Source organism: Phoca vitulina, unplaced genomic scaffold (assembly GCF_004348235.1).
Source record: "Phoca vitulina isolate PV1807 unplaced genomic scaffold, GSC_HSeal_1.0 scaffold39, whole genome shotgun sequence".
Classification (NCBI taxonomy): Eukaryota; Metazoa; Chordata; class Mammalia; order Carnivora; family Phocidae; genus Phoca; species Phoca vitulina.
The window spans coordinates 12,558,848-12,580,534 of NW_022589742.1; the positions used below are offsets into that span (position 1 = coordinate 12,558,848).

General features: G+C 46.2%; 1 protein-coding gene across 1 annotated transcript in view; it reads left to right on the forward strand.

Moving 5' to 3' along the window:
* Positions 1-21,198, forward strand: part of GPC4 (glypican 4) — a 104,645-nt gene extending 83,447 nt beyond the window's left edge. Inside the window, exons 3-9 of the mRNA XM_032428274.1 lie at positions 2,052-2,443; positions 13,657-13,822; positions 18,536-18,666; positions 18,790-18,936; positions 19,701-19,837; positions 20,481-20,656; positions 20,762-21,198. Coding sequence (XP_032284165.1) covers positions 2,052-2,443; positions 13,657-13,822; positions 18,536-18,666; positions 18,790-18,936; positions 19,701-19,837; positions 20,481-20,656; positions 20,762-20,964 — 1,352 coding nt within the window. The 3' untranslated portion in view covers positions 20,965-21,198. The remainder of the gene's footprint in view (positions 1-2,051; positions 2,444-13,656; positions 13,823-18,535; positions 18,667-18,789; positions 18,937-19,700; positions 19,838-20,480; positions 20,657-20,761) is intronic.
* The last annotated feature ends 489 nt before the right edge of the window (positions 21,199-21,687 follow it).

Consider the following 21,687-nt stretch of genomic DNA (forward strand, 5'->3'; position numbering starts at 1 on the left):
AAAAAACCCAAGTCACTGGAAAGACATTTTCCTCTAATTAAAACGCTTAACCCGTATGCTTCATATTTAGCACAGCCCCGAGCTGGTGTTGATTGCTATTGAGGAGTGAAATGGGACACGTTTCCTTGGCGAGAGCAGCAGTTCTCAAACCTTAGGGGAAGCAGAGTCGCAGATGGTTAGGCTCCATGCCCAGGGTCTCTGATCCGGTGGGTTTAGGGTGGGGTCCAAGAACTTGCATTTCTGACAAGTGCCCTGGTGATGTGGTGTTGATGTTGGCCTGTCGTGGGACCACACTTGAGAATCACTTGGGATTTTGGAGAGAATTAGAGGCCTCTCAGGTACCTGATTTGAGTAATGCTTTTCATATGGTTCCCCTAGCTCCTTGCGTACTTTCTGGTCTTCTTCCGGGGAGAGAACTTGGGCAAAAACGCCAGGCTGTGCACTTGTAATGGAGGTGAGGAGTTGACTTGCGTCCCCGTTCCCCCACCACCAACCTTTTTAGCTCTTCAGAGGGAATCCATTTCCCTTTGTCTCCTTGAAGAGGGCCCAGGAAATACAAAACAAGCAAAACTCAATCAAAGGAAAAAGAAAGAGCTCCTCTCCCCACAAAAATACCCCGCAAACAAAACACACATAGTTTGAAAAGCTGGAACCCAGAAGACTGTGGACTTTGAGGCTCAAGCCACCATGTGGTTGACGAGCTGGGGGCATAGGTATGGCATCTCTCGGAAGGAAGCAGTCACACGCATCGCCTCCAAAAGGCTTCAGTGTTTCCAGTGCAGGTTTTGAGAAACTATTGGGAAGTAGTTTTCAGCCTCTGATTTGCCCGCCCAACATGAGAAGATAATGGCTTTGTCTCGCTATTGCATTTTGAGAAGATTGCTAATGTTCTTCTGGCTTCAAAGGAGGCACCAGATTTTTTCTTCTGCTCCATGTTCACTTGGAGGCACTTTCTTAATTGATGTGGTCCTTATATTTTGCTTTAGTATTTATTACATTTCCTGCTTGTAAACTTAATATCGTGAAGTGTTTATTTTTATACCAGCCATAGGTTCATTAAGAATGATTGTTACAGATACACCATTAGCTCTTTTCTTCTTTGAACTGCCTAACAAAAGCTTCAGGAGAAACTAATTTGCCCTTTGTACTTGAGAGATTAAAATCTTTTAACACTTGGGCCAGAAAGTAAAGGTGGAATAACCAGGTATTCTTACGTATTTTTCTGTTATTTTCCCTGTTGTCCGGTAAATATACCAAATCTGTGGTTGAGTCGGCTAGGCATTGCACGTCTCTCTACCCCCCTCCCCCCCTTCCCCCTTCTTTCCCTCTCTCCCCACCTCCACCCCCACCCCCAAAGAATCTCATGATGTTACCATATGAATCCTTTAAGAACCCAAGGTCAACTTGGATACCCCAATTTTTCACAGGGAACACCTGAGAACTTATTTTCAGAAAACCTCAGTGCTAGCTTTTGTGGTATTTCATTATGTTTCTTGGCCTCCAGCATGTCCCAAGCAGTGTTCTTGCATGTCACGTAGATGTAAGGAGAAAAAAAAAAAATTGTGTCCAAGTAAAACAACATGTTTTGAAAATACCTGTCCTGGTGTCAGGTTTCAGTTAGGAGGCATTGTTAGCTTTGGTTTAGATTCTTGCAGTAGAAAGTTCTGGCAAACCTCATGTTTTAGATTTCATGTACCCATTTTTATCAAGTTCTTTATTTACCTTGTGACTGAATGAGAGAAGTGTGTGTGTGTGCGCGCGCGCGTGCGTGTGCATACAAGCATGTTTTATATTGACTACTGGGAAGTTGTTGGTCTAAAATAATCATTTTTCCCCTTTCTTTAAGTGTAGACATGTGTAAGTGACTGTGACTCGTGACCTAGATTTCCTTTCATTGACACGAAAAGGAATCCACCTTATATACGAGTGTGTTTTCCAAATTCATTTTGTCATATTTTTTCCAGTTTTCAAACTGACCTGAAAAATGCTTTGTTACTTCATTACTGAAAACCCTTTCTTCCTTTTTTTTTCTTTTTTTGTTTTGTTTTTAGAATTCTTCAAAGAACTACTGGAAAATGCAGAGAAATCCCTGAATGACATGTTTGTGAAGACTTATGGCCGCTTATACATGCAAAATTCTGAGCTATTTAAAGATCTCTTTGGAGAGCTGAAGCGCTACTACGTGGCGGGAAGCGTGAACCTGGAAGAAATGCTAAGTGACTTCTGGGCTCGCCTTCTGGAGCGGATGTTCCGCCTGGTGAACTCCCAGTACCACTTCACGGATGAGTATCTGGAATGTGTGAGCAAGTACACCGAGCAGCTGAAGCCCTTCGGAGACGTCCCTCGGAAACTGAAGCTGCAGGTTACGCGTGCATTTGTAGCTGCCCGTACTTTTGCTCAGGGCTTAGCGGTCGCAAGGGATGTAGTGAGCAAAGTCTCTGTGGTAAGTGCTCTTTGCATCCTGTGTGTTTGTTTTTGTTGTTTCACTTTAAAAGAAAGTTTGGGGGGGGGGGGCGCAGTCGGTTGGGCGTCAGACTCCTGATTTCGATTCAGGTCGTGATCTCAGGGTCATGGGATGGAGCCCCAGGGCGGGCTCCATGCTCAGTAGGGAGTCTGCTTGGGGTTCTCTCTCTCTCTAGATCTCCCCCTCTTGCTTGTGTGTGCGTGCTCTCTCTCAAATAAATACATTTAAACAAAGAAAGTTTGGGAGGTAGAAAAATCAGTAGAATTCCATGGACTCAGTAACCATTTTCTTCTCTTCTGCTGTCTTCTTTCTCTTGGCCTTTCCCTCACACACTTGATTCTGATACAGATACGCTCTATAGTTAGATACCATGCTGTGATGAACATCGTCCTATAACATCGTTCTTTGCAGTGGTTTCTTGGGTAGCTATTCTTGGAAGCAGAATGCATGTTCACTTTGGAACCTGGTTTAGTATTGCCATACTCTTTTCAGCTCCTATTCTACTTCCCCTCCAGAGAAAGCAGCAGACAGGCTCCATATTTGGTTGCTTTGAGTGACTAGGTTTGGGCCTGCTAGTTACAGTCTAGAGCAGTATTGAACATGCATTAGTACGTGGTTCCTTGTTTTAAGGTACACTCAGAGCTCTTTAGAAGGCAGAGCTTTTTATGACAGTTAGTGGGGGCCACGTGCTCTTGACTTACGGCTTTGTTTATAGGGTTACCAATAGAGAGAATGAAATTGGAATATGTAGGCAAGAGCAGATTGAAATGAGGCACATTTCCCTCATTTGTAAGCTAAAGGAATTGGACAATGTTCTTTGAAGCCAGCTTAAGGAGGTATTTCAGGGGCCTCCTTGAGGAGAGGCAGGGGAGACGAGGGGAATCTTCTAGTAAGCGAGACTCTGCATCTGTGACTTTACCTCCTGGCTGCACCAGAGAAACTTTGCTTTTCTCTCTTTTCAAAGTAGAGGGTTTTTTTTAAGATTTTATTTATCTATTTTGAGAGCAAGCAGGGGGAGGAAAAGGGAGAGAGAATCTGGAGCAGACTCCTGGCTGAGCACGGAGCCCGACGCAGGGCTTGATCTCACGACCCTGAGATCGTGACCTGAGCCAAAATCAAAAATCGGACACTTAAACTGACTGAGCCACCCAGGTGCCCCTCAAAGTAGAGTTTTGAGCAAGATTTCAAGGGGGAAAAGGTTCTATGGCTCCTTCACTCCCTGCTCCCCCAGAAAAAAATGAAATTTGAAAACTTCTGGAAGGTCTTCCTGCCTCTACCCTTCCATGACTTAATACCAGCAAAGAAACAGTAATCTGGGACAAGTTACCTTTGGAAGACTCATCTTGGTGCTGTTACATTTCAGCCCTCAAAGGAAAAGCCAAATTGTAGTCCATTCGCTAAAAAAAATTGCAGACAGAAGGACAGCAGCTCCTACTGAGGCCATTTGGTGGTTTTGAGGACTGGAGGGCATGGTCAAAACGAAAACTGAACAGCGATACAAACATCTGGGCTATCAGTCTGATTGCCTATCAGTTCATTTAGAGTTCGGGTGACCACATAATTTATTGTCCAAACCAGGATGCTTATTGTCTAAACCAAGAGGTGCTTCTTACCAGTCTTACCCAGACAGCATGTGCCGCTAAGTTTGAAGAAGCAACCAGGCTTGTCCTGATCAGGCCAGGCTTCGTGGTTACCCTCGTTAGAGAGGAAACTTAGACGTTAACCCAGTGAAGGTAAGATTCTAAAGAATCGTGTACCATAAAAATTAGGTGTTTTGGGGCTCCTGGGTGGCTCAGTCGTTAAGCGTCTGCCTTCGGCTCAGGTCATGATCCCAGGGTCCTGGGATTGAGCCCCGCATCGGGCTCCCTGCTCGGCAGGAGGCCTGCTTCTCCCTCTCCCACTCCCCCTGCTTGTGTTCCCTCTCTATGTCTCTCGCTGTCAAATAAAATCTTTAAAAAAAAAAAAAAAAATTAGGTGTTTCTAAGATAGTTCATCCTAAGATTGGGTGATAGGAGGCTTAGTTGATTGGTCATCGTCATTATTGCAGGTTTGTATGTTCTCTCTCATCTTCAGGCACATAAACTTTCAGGGAACAACAGTTCTTTCCAGCATGTTTTTGTTGACTCCTTTTCCTCCTGATAATTCTCCTTATAATTTGCAAAAATTTGTTGGGGCATATGAGAGTAGGTGGGAGCAAGTAGGGAGGGTGATGGTTATAATTAAAGGAATAATCTGATTCCTGAACTTCTGCCAACCTCAGCAACCATTATGAATTTTGCAGATGCTCATGTCAGAGTCCTGAAACAAGGCACAGTTATTCCACATCACAGTTATTGACATGGTAGCTCACCTAAAACATCTGCCCTCCTTCATTGAGTCCTTGCATTCATCCTCAGCTGAATAGGCGGAAAGGCACTGCTCTGTGGTTTGAATGAGTGTGTGTGTGTGCGCGTGCACACTCGTGTGGAAGAGGAAGGCAAGAAGTAGAAAGACCTTTGCAAGCATCTGAAAATGGTTGTTTTCCATTAGCCATCTCCCTTTCAGTTCTTGGGAAGAGGGACCAGGCCGGCAGAAGTCTGGTTAGCCTCACTTTGCTAGGTTGGAAACTCCCTTAGAGAACTGAGATTCCAGAGCCTCCAACTCACAGCTGAAAGCAGTAGATGAAACAAGGAAGTGCTTTAGAGACCCTTCGTTGCAGATTTAGAAGATCAAGGGCTAAAAGGCTTGCGGTTGTCCACTCCAGCCTACCTCCCGGGGTAGGGAGAAGGAAGGAGTTGTGGCTTCCCAGTGTCACATTCTTCTTGACATGGTTCTCAGAATTCATGGTGGGAAATCCATAAGATTGGCTTTTGTATAAACGATTCAAACACCCTTAACTATACAATAAAGAGTATGTGGCTCAAAAGAGTCACAGTTTCTGGTGTTTCTTCTGGTATGAATTTTTTTTCCAGCAAGAGATTTCCTGTGTACCTTAGTATTGTTAGGTTGTTTGAGAAAGTTCCTTTCTAAATATAACCCTAAATTTGCTTCAGAATTGATCTGTATTCTACGTTCATTGTATTTTCTCATATCTGTGTAAGAGATGTTTGCGTAGTTACATGAGAATACAATGAATACAAGCTATAAGGCTTGATTTACTTTGAGTAAACATTGCTTGCCAATTGTTTAGTTAAAAATACTCTTTTATGTCTACTTAAAAGTTGAATTTGTAACTGGAAGCTTTTTAATAATGTTTTGCTTCCCTACTGAGCTTCTTCTAGACTTAAGGACTGATTTGAAATCAAACCCTTCAACTAAGTTGGGTCATGTTATCTAAATTACACAATGATAAGATACTCAGGTATCAGGTCAATTTCTAAAGGAGTTAAAACACAAATTATTGAAAAATCTCTCATCTATATAATGTTTCTGCCTAGAATTATCTAAGGAATACTTGGATATTTGAGAAAATACTTAATACGTTAATTTCTGGAGTATGACTCCCAAACAAACCAATTTTAATTTAAGATACAGTGGTGTGGGGAAGAAAGTAAATGATCTGACTATCAAAACCTTATTTCAAGGGGCGCTCAGTCCCTGGGTGGCTCAGTCGTTAGGCGTCTGCCTTCGGCTCAGGTCATGATCCTAGGGTCCTGGGATCGAGCCCTATGTCGGGTCCCCTGCTCCGCGGGAAGCCTGCTTCTCCCTCTCTCACTCCCCCTGCTTGTGTTCCCTCTCTCGCTGTGTCTCTCTCTGTCAAATAAATAAATAAAATCTTTAAAAAAAAAAAACCTTACTTCAAATTGAGCATGTTGGAAACAAAGTCTGCAGTTGCTGTCCAAGGGTTGTCTGCAGGTGGGACTAGAGCAACTCAAGAAATAGACACTCCTTTTGGTGTCCAGTAGAATGAATTACCTTGGGCTTGAAAAGACCATTCAGAGTGGAGAGTATATTTCCTCATTAAAGAGAGTCACCTCACCCACCTCATCTACAAAGAGGTCTCTGAAAGTCAAATATGAGAAGCACTGGGGTCTTGGGGGTAGTTACTGCATACTCAACTCAAACACGTTCCCACTTTCTCTTCATAAGTGGATGCCCTGTTTTTCCAGCTTACTTTTGCCACACAAGGGTTTTAGTTAAATGCTGAGCAATGATTTGATTATCACTAAGCCTTTTAAAGGCCATTAGCACCAGTAAGCTTAACTTACTTCAAGAGAAAGTCACTTCTTAGGCCAAGTATACTTGCCTTGCTTCAGATTTTTGGGCCCAAACCTGCAGTGACTGCAGCTTACTCCACTGAGCTTTACAATTCCAACTGCAGAAAAGTCCCTTTAATTGGTAACAAATGGTCCAAGAGCACCCTGGCACTACACATCTCTGTATGACTTAGTCCTTCGTTACATGTCATGGTTCATGATGCATTTCTTACTGACCTGCTCTAGCAGCAGTTTTGCCTGGAAGGGTGAAGTCTGTTGTGGTCTTTCAGAAATGCACGAGTGGTTACATGCACCATGAAAATGAATAGCTCCTATGCCAAAGAGAGTTGCATTCTCATGGTTTCAATTAACACTGACATAATGGGACTATGTGTACACCCCCACCCCAAACTCCAGGGGCTATAATTAGAAAGCAGTGCCTCACCATTGTGATGTCTAAGTGATTGTCCTGCCTCGAGAACAATTTCCATTGCCCCCCTTCAGTTTTGTCTGTTCACAACGCCCTGACACCTGCAGGAGTACTGCACGAATGATCTTGCCATTTCCTGCATCATTATAAATGTAAATTCTAATAAAGGTCTGTCCAAAAAGCTTTTAAGAAGCTAGGCGTAGACACTTGTTCAACCCTGAATATTTGTTTACACTCACCCCCTTAAACAACTCGAATTGTGAAGAGGAAGGTGGGACTGTAGCTGATAGTGGGGGACGAAGTGGGACAGCAGGAGCGTGGAAAGTGTTAAGGACTTGAGACGGCGTGCTCTCGGAACAAAAATCGAGCCCTCTGCAAGGAGGTTAACACAATGATGCTTCAGTTTTATCGACAGCGCATCAACAAATATTCCTGAATGGGCCCTGGTTTGTTCCACATATTTTGTTATGTCTTGAAAATTCTGTTCTCGGGAATAGGAACATCTCATCCTTCTTTCTTTTTGTGTGTGCAGTGAATTCAGACCAGGACGTTGTTGTGGCGCCTGGGTGGCTTAGTCGGTGAAGCGTCTGCCTTCGGCTCAGGTTGTGATCCCAGGGTCCTGGGATCAAGTCCCGCATCGGGCTCCCTGCTCAGTGGGGAGTCTGCTTCTCCCTCTCCCTCTGCCCCCCCCCCGCCCGCCCCCCCTCGTGTTCGCTCGTGCTCTCTCTCCCTCATCCCCTCTCTCACAAAAAAAATCTTAAAAAAAAAAAAAAAAAACCCTAGGAAGTTGTTGAATAAACTCATCACATCTCACAACATGTTTGGGTTTCCTATCTTTTTTTAATCATAATTTTGGGAAATATTTCCCCTTATTTTTATTGGGTGCTTATGTTACCAAGCAACAGATAAAATCTAGGTCTTTTTTGTTTGTTTGGTGCAGTTGGCTTTGCAGACCAAAAAAAATGTTGCAGCAAATGTATGTTAGGGACTGGAATAAACTAAAAGGAAATGTGTTTTTAACTTGAGTGCAGCATGTTGACTGCCATCACTGTGTAGTGCGGCTTAAGGTTCGTCCGGAATCACCGAAATGAAATCCAGGCTGCATGAAGAGTTCTTCTCCAGCAGTTTTCTTTTTTCAGGCTGCTTGCAGTAGTTTTCAATGTGGTGTTTGGAAAATGCAAGTTATTGAGTAGAAAGTCTCAATCTATATTAAAAGAGTCTTTGCAGAGAAGGGGCCTTTTCTGCAAAGGCTTTTTATAGCAGAAACGGCATGCAGATGTCAGATGTCTATCGGGTGGCAGGAATGAGTATCCTACAAAAGGGAAATGAGGATTCCCCTCCACACCCTCCCCCCACTGACTTTTACCATGAAACACAGACAGCCTCCTAAAATCCTAAGGCACTTCAATGTTTAGAAAGACTCTTGTCAGTCTTGAAGGATTTTATAAGACTTGGAAGTTGGCTATTAATATCTTGTCGTTATGGGTCAGTAACTCAGATAGATTTTGATTTGAGGGCGTATAGAAGTGTTGAGTCCAGATGATGTCCCCTTTCTACAATACTGTCCCCCAAAACTAAACAAGTCAGACCACCTCATTCTCACGTAAGTGATGTCAGACCTTTTTCTTACATAATATCCCACTTCCTAGTAGAAATTGATCATCTCTGCTACATTTAGCCATAATTCTTTAAAAATGTTAAAACTTTGGTAAAATATGTGTATTGTTTTCTGGTGTTCGTCTGTTTAAGTGAGCTCTTTTTTCCTCCATGTGCAGCAGTGTTTACTGGAGCTTTTGAATTCTTCGTGAGCAGGGGCCGGTGGGTGGTATATATATATATATTTTTCCCTCGCCCCTGTGCCATCTCGACCTATTGTGAAGATATAGCAATGGCTGAGGAAGTCCTTGTTGTTCATTAAACAGTATGTCATTTCATCGAAGGGTCTAGTCAAGCACATCCACCATGTGGATGAATCCTAACTTGCCCTCCAACGTAAAAATGGTTTCATTTGGTCACTACATTTGAAAACCACAAATTCTCACCAGAAAACCATCCAGCCTCATAGCTGAGCGTTTGCTGTGCGTGGATCCCCTTTGCTAGGTCTGGGGCGCTGTGGGGAAAGGACCAAGCTTCCTGTGCCCCCCTCAAGTTTCTTTTACTGTAATGTTCCTCAAAAGAAGCCACTCTGATACACATCAGGGAAGCTGAGTGTACATGCTCTAGAACCAAAATGCCCACTTTCAAATCTTGGCCATTCCCTTGAAGATCTTGTCTGAGTCCCTTAATCTCTTTTGACCTCTGCTTTCGCATGTGTGAAATGAATTGATAATATGCCTCTCATATGATTATGGGGAGGCTTAAATGAGTTAATACATACAAAGTACTTAGAAGAGATCCTGGCACATAGTAAATACCTTGTAACTGTATCTTATATATCAATAAAATCCATTAAAAGCTATCAGTAGACAGGTAATTCTGACATAGAACAGAATATTCTTCTCTTCAGTTTTGACATCAAGACCCTGCATGATCATGAAACCATAGAAGCTAAGTAAGCATTTTTTCCTGAGACCATTGATCCATTCTTTGTGTTAGTGCTTCGAAGGGGGAAGGGAGGAGTGTACAGTTTCCCTCCTCTGCTTCTAAATATTTTGAGAAATAACTAATCTCTAAGAGACGTTTGAAAAATGTGCCTTTTATCAAAGCAATCATAACCCCCCACTCCCACTCCTACCCCAGCCCCAAGGATTCTGGCATCAGGGCTCAACAGACCCTTCTAAACAAAAGGAAGACCTCAAATGTTAGTCAAGAGGACCTATGACCCAAAGGAACAATTATGTTGAATATTTTAAGTGGCATGTCATGCCATAGAGCATCAGTATAGAATTGAGGATTAAAAGACAACCTTGGAGTATAGTTGCCCCTTGTGTTAATCCTCATGGGGCAGGATCTACCACTTGGACTTGGGTCCCCACATAAATGTACTTTAGTAAGTAAGTTATTTAGGGACTCAAGAAGCAATTGATTTTGAGGATTATGAGGGAGTAGAATGTGAATGAACTTGAATTAAAAAAAAAATTTTTTTTAAAGATTTTTATTTGAGAAAGAGAGAGAGCACTTGCACACGAGTGGGGAGAGAGGCAGAGGGAGAAGCAGAGTTCCCGATGAGCAGGGAGCCTGACATGGGGCTCGATCCCAGGACCCCGGGATTGTGACCTGAGCCGAAGGTAGACGCTCAACTGACTGAGCCACCCAGGTGCCCCTGAACTTGAATTTGTATTCAAAATAAATAAAGCCCCGGAACAAAGCCCCTGAAAATTCCAAAAGCTAGGCAACCATTTTGTTTGTCCACTGGGTACTCCAGAGCCAAAACGGAGAAGTGGTCCTTGGCACTCTGGGTTCACCATCCTGAGCTTGGTTGGGTCCGTGAGAGTGGGGACCGAAGGCCTGGGGAATGGTCACGTTATTGGTACTTCCTCTGGGGGGCTGAGCATTGCAGGGGACGCCTGTTTCTTTCCTTTTCCTGACTGTGTTAAAACCCTTCTCTAGGGGCGCCTGGGTGGCTCAGTCAGTTAAGTGTCTGCCTTCAGTTCGGATCATGATCTTGGGGTCCTGGGATAGAGCCCCATGTCGGACTCCCTGCTCAGAGGGGGAGCCTGCTTCTCCCTCTCCCTCTGCCCCTCCTCCTTCCTTGTGTGTGTGCGCTCTCTCTCTCTCTCTCTCTCTCTCTCTCAAATAAAATCTTAAACCCAACCATTCTCTGTACCAGGGCCTCATTCCCACGCAAGGGTTTTGTTTCCCAAGTCTGAATAATGTGAAGTTGCACATAGCGGTCTCAGTAGTGGTCCTGAGACCACAAAGACTCCGTTTGATTTTCTCCAGCCTGGGTATTGCTCATGTCCTTGCCCATCGTGGTTTTCTTAGAACTTGGCCATCTCTCTTCTCAGTTCTGGTATCTAGTATTTCCATAGCATGTTATAGCTGAGTTCTTGGTGATCCTTTTTAGTAGTTTGACAACCAGTCACGTGCAGAGCATGAGCCAGCACTTAGCCAGGGAATGAAGTGGAAAAAGTCAGCCAAACCCAGCTTCATAATCTTCCTTTAATAAAACTCTGTGTCATTTTGTTTGGTCCCAGTCTTTAAAACTTGAGCTGACATCTCCCTGTGTAGTAGACCAGGTCTGCTGCATCACAGATTTGACTTACAATGGAACAAAGAATGGAGCTGACCTTGGAGAGAGTTAAGAAAAGAAAACAAACGGAAAGGTCTTTTTTTTGGGGGGGGGGGAAGTTTGTCAAATAGATTATTGTGTTTTAGATTTTGGCTTATTTCCTAAAGGCCCATACCATTTTGGAATGTGTTTGTGCTTTTGAGAGCAGGTTCCCTACTCTAATACAGAGATTCCTACTTGCTACCTAATCACAAGTACATTCCAGAATAATCCCCAACACGAGATAGGTGCTCAGTAACTATTTGTTGACACTTGAGCTTTGTACATGTTTCCGTAGTAGGGCATGGTTTCCGCTGAAGCATAATATTCAACAAATGCCACAGGCTGTAATCCGATTTCTCATAGGCATTTACGTACTAACCCTTCGCCTCTCTGCAATACAGCCAGTTAGGGGTATCATCAACGTGGAGCCGAACTATAGCAATACAGAGGGAAACAAGTGTGCCTAAGATGAGGGTTCACGGCCTGTGTCGGAGAAGGTCGGGAACCGTGAGCTCTCTGGGCAATGTTTGATAAGGTGCGGTGCTAGAATCCAATGTAGCGGGGACACCGTCAGCAAGTCCGTTCATCTGTGTGGCCTTGCTTTTCTTGTCTCTTAAATGCGAGAGCCGGACGATGTGACTTCTAAGGCCCATCCCAGCTCTGACTTCTGTGATCCTGACATTCTCCAGCCACCTCCTCTCTCCAGGCTTGCGTGCTCATCTGTAAAGTGAGGGGGTGGGGCAGACAGGTATTGAAGTCCTAACTATCGATGACTTTAAAAGAATGGACTTTGAGCTATCCAGAAAATCTAGCCCTCCAGACTGGCCATCCCCCCAGGATATTGGGTAGCCAAGATTTCACTGCCCATTAAAGCACAGTGAAAAGGACTAATTTGGGCTCGGTTAAAAACTGCGGCAAGGTCCTAATTCTTGGGAGGGGATGTTGACTTTGACATACACAATTACCAGCTTGTTGTTGGAGGCCAGAGTCCTGGTGGGGATAAGAGGCGGTGTGTGTGTGTACATCAGATAGGAGCCCAGTGGTGTTAAGTTTTCCTCCTGGCAGTTCTAATCCCTCGTTCCTGTTCCTAAGGCTACTGTTGATAAGCGGTCTCCAAAGTCACACTCCAGAGCAGGTGAAGTGCATCCCAGCATCTGTTCCCTGCCCTGGTATCTGCTTTGGAAAGTTTGCTCAGAACACTGGTTGGTGCTGATAGAGAGGAACGCACTAATCCTCTGATAGTGACTCAGAAAGCAGAGGGCGGGGCAGAGAGAACAAGAAGACAGAAACCTTGGGTTAGCTGCCCATGAGTGATGGCTGGCCATGATCCTTTCTAAGCATTGATGAAGATGCAGGACAGGTGGCACCCGCTCTTGTGTGCCTAAGACACTGTCACTGGAGAAGCGAAAAGAGGACACGACGCCTCATTTCTCTGCCGAGGACGGCCAGTACCACGTTTATCCTTGCTGCTTCGCTTCCTCGTGAACTTTTCGTAGCCCCTGTGGCCTGCCGAATGGTATCTCTGTTTCTGCCTGGTCTTCACGTGCCTTTCAGTTCTGACCACGCACACGCTCCTTCCTGGGCAGCCAGCTGTCTTTCCCACAATTCCTCAACCCCAGGCACTCTGCGTTCTCCCTGGTGGGGGCGTTCTCCCTTCAGTGGGCCAATTAAATCCAACCCTTTCTCCCCAGTGTCACCGAAGTCTCCTGTCTTCCATCGAGTGTTCCCTGAGCACTCTGCTTTACTGTTCCCAGGCCTTGGAAGGCCTTCACCTCACCCCAAGTTTAAATGTATTCACGTTCTTGCCTGTAGGCTACATTGAGTTTGGCCTTCAGCACAGCTACGGGCACAGAAGGGAGTACACGCTAGGTTCCCCGCTACACCTCGATGGGGGGGCTGAGTGTCCGAGGCCGACCCAGTGATGGTAGAGGCCACAGCAGGCCATGCACGGTGGGCAGGAGAAGGTCGTCTCTACTCCTGTGTCTCCTGGCTGATCCTGGAACTGTGTGTGTACGAGGACTTTGGAAAAACTGAGCCACATAAAATGAGTGAGAGTGAGTGTGTGTGTGGGGGGGAGGCGGGGAGCGGGATGGAGGAAGCATGGGAGTCTACAGGGTGGGAAGTATGTGCACCTGGGTTATTTATGGTCAAGCGGTGTTCTTGCCTCTACCCCCACCCACCCACCTTCTTCCCAGCAGACCCCTTCCTTTTATCTAATCTTCCTCTAGAAGCAGCAGGCCAGGCCTGCTCAGTGTGACCCATCACAACTCATTCTTAAGTTCAATTCATGGCCAAACCTTCAAGGTCAACTGGATGCACTTGGAATGTCTGTGTTATCACTGCCCCACGTTGTCTTTGTCTTCCCCCAAACTAGGTCAGTCCCACAGCGCAGTGTGCCGAGGCCTTGCTGAAGATGCTTTACTGCTCCCACTGCCAGGGGCTCGTGAGTGTGAAGCCATGTTACAACTACTGCTCGAACATCATGAGAGGCTGTCTGGCCAACCAAGGGGATCTCGAGTTTGAATGGAACAATTTCATAGGTGAGTGAGCAAGGCAGGGGTTTCCGTCGCCGGAGAATGCTCAGCTTCCAGCCACGGGGAATATTGTAATTACTGTCTGTGGAAGTTCTTCTGGTCCTTATTTCTTGTTGGCCAGGGTTCCCACTGTACCCAAAGTTCACACCAGTCTACAAGTAAATGTTCCTTGAACAAGTGGTGGTGTTACGGAAGACCTCAGACATGGGGAATCGCAAGTTGTCATAAGGAGAATGTGACTTCTTGGCACTTCCCCCCCCAAAAGGTCCGTTTTAGTTACGCATCATAGGCTGTGTCCCTGTAAATGCTGGAGTATGGCCATCACTGACTGAGCTTTGAAATCATTCTGTCACACTGCGACCGAGCCTTCCGCACAGCGGCCGGATGCCCGTTGGGTATTTGAATCAAGTGAAACCGGATTGGGGGGACTTTAGGGGTTCTCTTTCTATAGAGGATTTAACAGTAACCGACTGCTCCGGTGAGCACGGAGGCCCTTTTGCTCTAGTCATTTTAGAGGTAAGCATTCTCACAGGTCCCTGGCACCCAGAATCCAGACAGCAATGTGAGTGGGGTACCCACTTTCCAAGAGGATTCATCAACATCGGTGGGAAAGGACAAGTTAAGGATCATTTAAATGTCCAGCCATCGACTTGGTTGATGTGCCCTTCATGCACAGCTTAGTCCTGAAACCTCCATGACCGGTACGGAAGCTCCTGGTCCCCCGTGCTGGTGGCACCACGCGCGCGCGCGTGCGCGCGCGCACACACACACACACACACACACACACACACACAGACGCGCACGTGCGCGCTAACGGCTCACAAAACAGACTTTGCTCTTCCCCCATCCCCGTCACGTTTGTGTAATTGCAGAACGTAAGTGGCTTTAGAAGCACCTGTTTTTCACTTAATTTGTTCACATCATGGGAACATGTATGCAATTTGCTGGCACCTTTGGGGTGGGGGATTGGAGTTGGAGAGAAGGCTTTTTAGTCTGCATGAGAGCTAATTACCATATTAACTGTTTGAAAATGCATCAATAAATTGGCTCCAACAGATTCTTGAGAACACTGACACAGGAATAAAAAAAGATGTGAATATTAAGCACTTCAGCAAAATTGTAGCCTAAATAGCTCAAAGCGAGAAGACCTGAGAAAATCTACACACAGCAGAGCCGAGTCCCGTGAAAGGGAAGGCGGGGCAGCGGAGGCCCATCGTGCCCAGAAGGAAGCCATGGGAGAAATTGTTGCTTTAAAATATTTCCCCCGGGAAAGAAAAGCTCGTGGCATTTCCAGATCTGAAGTTGATGTTTTTGCTCTTTTTTCAATCCTACCCTCACCCCCACACCCACTTGCCAAATTTGCAGTTCGTTTCTGCTAAATTCATTTTTGTAAATGTTGGTTAGCCTTTTTATTTTATAGCATCTAATGTACTTGTTCTCCGGGCAAAGGAGGAGAATTCGCTGTACAGCACAGTGTGGAGTGACAGCCCTCGAGTTTTGCCAACTTTTCTATGGATCGATCAGGAGTAAGGTGCAGAGGGCCGTGTCCCTCGCACTATTCTCTTATTCTAACAAACATGTCTGGCAGAAACTGTAACTCATTGTATTAAAATACAAATTCTCTTGTGCGCTTTTTTTTTTCATATTTTTCTGTAGAGTTTGCAGGTCCACATCAAATCAAAACCACACTGTGGCCTGCTTAATTAATGTTTTCAAGCAGGTACTCTAAAGCAAGGAGGAGTGAGTTACTGTTGTTCTTGTTGAGAATTTTAAAACCTACATTTGCTCTCTTTCAAGAAACAAAATTAAACCCAAGTGGAAATTGATCAGATTTCTCAATCCGTTTTCTTCAGTTCTTTGAAATGATCCTTTTTGGAGGGGTGAGGTATATAATTGTATCTAAACTTAATTTTTAATGGGTATTTTATTCTTTATGTCCCATAAGCTGATCTAACAGGCCAGGAGTAATAGACATTGTTAATCCCCATGCTTTTTTATGAATTTTCACCAGGGTTTAATTTGCTCTGTGGTTGTAGAATTCAGTCCCAATTTACATGCCTCTGCTCGAAGTTCCTTTTTTTTTTTTTCTTTGCAAAGAATTTTTCTTACCCCTTTAAATGACTGCAGTTAATGAACGGCGAAGAGCTTTTCCCCCCACTTCTTTAAATCAGATCTTGGGGTTAAGTCGGGAAACTGCCTTTTGTTTTCCCGGTGGGTCATGAGGCTGAAGATGAGGGTTTGTGGTTATTGGTGGCGTAGTGCGAAAGGATTCACTTTGCCTGGTACAAGGGAGGGATGCTCTGTGGCTGGGTGGGGGTGACCCAGTGCCCATAGCCTGAGCGCTGAGAGCCCGAGGTTGGACCAGGCCCTTGAAGAGACTCAAGCTTAAGTTTTCCACATCTGCCTTCTTGCGGCCGTGGCCTCCTTTCCCTCTCTTGAATTGTTGTCAGCCTTGATCCAGATGGATCCAAACAGTTGAAACACCCTGGACTTGGTTTTGTAAGAGGTTGCCTCAAAAGGTCGACCAAATACTCCCCACCGCCACCCCCAGAACAGTCAGTTTCTAGAGAACCATACATTCTGCTTGGTGGCACCTTGTTTTCCATCACGCACTGTGGTTGCCTTAACATTCACCTGACGCCAACCGTACTCGGGTCGCAGGACTTTCGTGTTGGGGTGTTGGGGTGTCGGGGCTGCTGGAAGGAGGCAGGGACCCGTCAGCTATCCCGGAAATGAGGGACCTTTAGCCTAGACCCACCAGAAGAAAAACAACCCCACACCCACCATCTTTGGCTCTCCCTCGGGGCTGGCTGCTTCTAGGGCAGGGCCTCGTTGAGAGCCGACCAGGACTCCCCCCAGGGGCGGGAGGCCGCTCAGCGCATTCCTCAGCCGCCCCGTGCAGGACGCCATGGCACCGGCCCCAACAAAGGCCCGGCTTCCCTCCAGTCCCAGAGTTGACAAAGACGCCAAACAGCCAGAAGAATCGGGTTTATGTTTCCTTTGAGCCTTTCACAAACATATTAGTGATCCAGCCTTTCCTCGCCACTAGGGGAATGAGTAGTTTCAAAATGCTCTGTTTTCTTTTCTTTTCTTTTTTTTTTTTTCTTGTTTAAACCTCTGCATTTTGGATGTTGATTATCTGTCTATTCATAATATTTTTATTTGGAGCAAGCGACTTCTTCTGCAAAGAATGTGCTTTCTGTACGCGGCAGCCCTGATGCTTTGACAATGATGAACACACTGACGTTGTGCTCCACTTGTTTACAAAAGTCTCCTTTTGCTAGCACATCAAAAGCATTTTTCCCGCTCTAGTACAATGCTATATTCATGCTGGCAGTCTTTACTTAGAGGTTGGAAGCGTCACTTTATTGGTGCTTAACCACAGTGCAATCTGAAACTTCATTTGTTATTTAAAAAAAAAAAAATGCATTTCACGGAAATCTATTTGTGGTTTGTGACATTGGAATTGCAGCTTAGAGAAAGGACCCCCACGCCTTCAGATGTTGTGTTGCGTCTGTTCTAGGTGGAAGGTGAAAGGTTGATGAGCAGATTGGATTTCATTGACAGGCTGATGCCAAAACTCCTTTGCACCAGAAAGCTGAGGTAGAAGATGGTGGTGGCCTGCAGTCTTCTCCGAGAAGGGCCTATAGTCTTCTGGAAACTAGCCCTCCTTGCTGGGGAGCTGTCCTTGGCCTACCTGGAGGCTGTAGATAATGTGGGCCTAAGGATCCTTTCCCTGCCGGGCCTTAAGCACCAGAGTGGAAAGGAGAGCAAACAAGTTGAAGAGTTCAGTGCTTGTCAGGAGTGAAGCAGCCTTTTCCTCATTTCCAGTTTCCTCTAATTTTGACCAGGATAATCAGGCAAGAATACTAAGCCTCATAATCCCCACAAACACCTACGGCAGAAAAACAAGTACCACATATTTTGTTTAAGAGATTCGACGTGTACTAAAACATTCTAGACTCCTCCAGAAGGCCAAGGTGACTCGCAGAGTAATCCGCGAAGACTCACACTGTGAGCACAGGCTTTTTGTGTACTGTGTCTTGTGTTGTCTTTTCACCCGAATGAAAAGAGGCACATGTTTTGCTTTAACTCGAGGCCCTTGTGTTTGAAATGGGAAGTTTATCTTAATACAAAATTGCATCTTTCAAATTTGCATTATTTGAAAAGTCATTAGAATTCCTAGGAACACTGTCATTTGTACTTTCCAACTGTGCGCTCAAGGAGCTGAAAGGGTTTCATTTAAAAAATGAAAGAAAGGAAATGATATGCCAGGATTTTAACGGATTTATGTTTTTGAGTCTTGTAAATGGAACCTAAATGAAAAGATCCTAGGAAGTCACTGGGAGAAGTGGCATGTTATTCTGCCCCCAGCCTTAGGTTTGTCAGCAGGAGCTAGCTCGGAGCCTTACAGTGACAGCCACCGACACATGAGGAATGAATAATCAGTACAATAGAACGTTCCCGATTGGGTTTCCTTGCTGTGGAATAAAGCATTCACCTGGCCGTTTCACACTTCAGAGAGCTAGCAATACACGGTGACTAAATGCAGCTTGTGTAATAGAAACAGACATAAAAACATGAATTGATTATGACGCATGCCTTCTTCCCTACCCCCCACCGGAAACAAAGGCAGTAAGATAATCAGACTGATGACCCAGGGCCGAACTAACGGTTTACTTTTTCTGCTGTTTTGTTTTTCCCCAAACGTCCTATTAGATGCGATGCTGATGGTGGCGGAGAGGCTCGAGGGTCCTTTCAACATCGAGTCGGTCATGGATCCCATCGATGTGAAGATTTCCGATGCTATAATGAATATGCAGGAGAATAGTGTGCAGGTGTCTCAGAAGGTAATGAAGGCAGGATAACTGGCAAGCAGAAGCAGAGCCCTCCCTCCCCCACCTCCCCCTGCCCCCCCCGGGGGGAGCTTGGGACCCAGCTTCCCTAATGGGACTGTGTTCGCTTCAATGCAGGTCTTCCAGGGATGTGGACCCCCCAAACCCCTCCCGGCCGGCCGGATTTCCCGATCCATCTCCGAGGGGGCTTTCAGTGCCCGCTTCAGACCGTATCACCCCGAGGAACGCCCGACCACGGCAGCTGGCACGAGTTTGGACCGGCTGGTGAGCACTTCGGCACAGGAACGGCCGCGTTTAATGACAAAGAACTGACAACATTTGCTCCGAATGCATTTTTAGTTGGAAGGCTTTCAAGTGCGGGTCTTTCAGGTGAAACTTTCCAAGCAGGTTGCATGGGGATGTCCATAAATCTGCCTCTCATTTTCTAGCTCATAAAGCTTGTACTTCGTTAGGAAACGCGACGCATCTCCTGTGAGCACATCACTGTGCCCATTATAGGGAGCACAGAGCGATGAGACTCCTCCTTGTTCAGCGGGAGCAGCAGAGACCCCGGGCTTCACTAGCAAAGGGGATGAATAGGAAGCGCCCGGGGGACAGGGGGTTGGAAGCGAGCCGCTTTGCCCTTGGCAGCAAGCCGCATGCGCCGTGGCCGGAGGGGGCGCCGTGGCAGGCGGTATAGACGCTGCAGCCAGAGGAGGAAAGCCTTGCGGGAGGAGACGGTGGCTTCTCCTTGTACCCACGGGGCCCGGAGGCCGGCGGGCCTCAGGTGGTAGCTGTAAATACAGGGGGAGAGTGGCCGGTGGATCGGGGCCACTCCTTCGGGGCCTGTGTTCCAACTGTTAGTTCATTTGAGCGAGTTTGTTCTTTTCTGTATAGATTTGATCTGCATTTTTCTCTTGTGACTCAAGCTGAAAATGAATCGCATAGCGCTCTGGAGCTACTTTAGACATGATCAAAAGACACATCTGTAGGCAGTTGCGTGTTTTTACAGAGGTCTTTCTTTTTTTCCCCCCGCCCCTGCTAATGAGGTTACTGATGTCAAGGAGAAGCTGAAACAGGCCAAGAAGTTCTGGTCCTCTCTGCCCAGCAATGTGTGCAGCGATGGGAGAATGGCCGCTGGGAACGGGAACGAGGACGACTGCTGGGACGGGAAGGGCAAGAGCAGGTTAGGCTCGGGCGAGCGGGCTGGCGGGCTCCCTTCCCGCCTGCCCCGGGGAGGGGGGGCGTGGGTCAGACGGCGGTTGCTCAGTAGTCACTCGAGGGAGGCATCACGAAGCACCGGACGGTAGGTAGCAACAGCGTGGATGGCTTCTAGACGGTCTGAGGAACGGGCTTTGTCCCGCAAGCCTCGGGAAGGCACCCAGCTGCTTGCGGGGAGTCCTGGGCCGGAAGTGTGCGATGGTGGCTCTGGTCCAGCACGAGGGCTGCAGCCCGGGGTCAGGCTGTTCCCGTAGCCTCGTCTTTCCAGGATTTAATGCCTGTGGTTCTCGGCCCACCGGCCTGGCCTCCTAAAGCTGCAGTTCCCCCAAAGGCCTCATTCTCTTCTTGGGTGATACCTTGAGTCACTGCCCTCCACACTCAATAACTTTGCTAAGTCCCCACTGTATCGGCCCTTGACTCTGACCCACCAACCTCCGTAAAAGGGGGAGCGTTCCAAAAGGTCCCCGTCAAAGCGGAGAAACAAGAAATGGGGGCACTTTCCCCTGAATTGCACTCAGTAGGACTACTAGAATCGAGGCAGAATTCTCTGATCTTCGGCCACTTTGAGCTTTACCGATCATCTTAGCAGAGTCATTTTTCATTTTTAGATACCTGTTTGCGGTGACGGGAAATGGCTTAGCCAACCAGGGCAACAATCCGGAGGTCCAGGTGGACACCAGCAAACCGGACATACTGATCCTTCGCCAGATCATGGCTCTTCGGGTTATGACCAGTAAAATGAAGAATGCTTACAACGGGAACGATGTGGACTTCTTTGACATCAGTAAGCATTTGTGGTTGGAAACTCACACGTTGCTCTCGTACGCCGTGTGAAAGAGAACGAGCGGAATGAAATCTCTCTTCCTTTTTTTTCTTTTTTTTGAAATAGGTGACGAGAGCAGTGGGGAGGGAAGCGGTAGCGGTTGCGAGTACCAGCAGTGCCCCTCGGAGTTGGAGCACAACGCCACCGAGCCCTCCGGGAAGAGCGCCAACGATCAGGCCGGCAGCGCTGGTGGCCTTGTGCGGGCGCAGCCCTCCCTCCTCGCCGCCTTCTGCATCGTGCTCCTGGTCATGCAGAGAGAGTGCAGATAATTCTGAATCTTAGAGAGTTTTCTTCACAAAGTTAAAAAGGCACCGGTTATCACTTTTATACCATCCTAGTGACTTTGCTTTTTAAATGAATGGACAACGATGTACAGTTTTTACTATGTGGCCACTGGTTTAAAAAAAATGCTGACTTTGTGTTTTCATTCAGTTTTGCGGGGGGGGGGAAGGGACTTGGATGTATAAAGGCGGTTCCTGACGCCCCCCCCCCCCCCCCCCCCGCCCCCCGCATCATGTTAAACGTGGCTGACAGTGTAGGTACAGAACTGTAGTTAGTTGTGCATTTGTGATTTTATCACTCTTGTTTGTTTTTTTTTTTTCTTTTTGTTTGTGGGGTTTTTTTTTTTTCCCTTCAATTATGATCTCACCTTGTTTCTTACAAGAAAACCAGGGTCCTTTCTTGGCATGTAACATGTACGTATTTCTGAAATATTAAATAGCTGTACAGAAGCAGGTTTTATTTATCATGTTATCTTATTAAAAGAAAAAGCCCAACAAGCAGTAAAATTTCCATTTATCCCTGTTGTTTTAGTTGCCTTATCTGGAGAGGAGCGGATGTGATTTTGTTTTTTATTATTATTAAGTTAGGACAGAATGTGAAGGCACAGGGGGGCTTCTGAGCCACTTGGTAGGTTGTATTCAGGCATCGATACAAGAAGGCGGCTCTACTTCACTGATAGCCAGGGACTGGAAGAGACTGCAGGTTATACC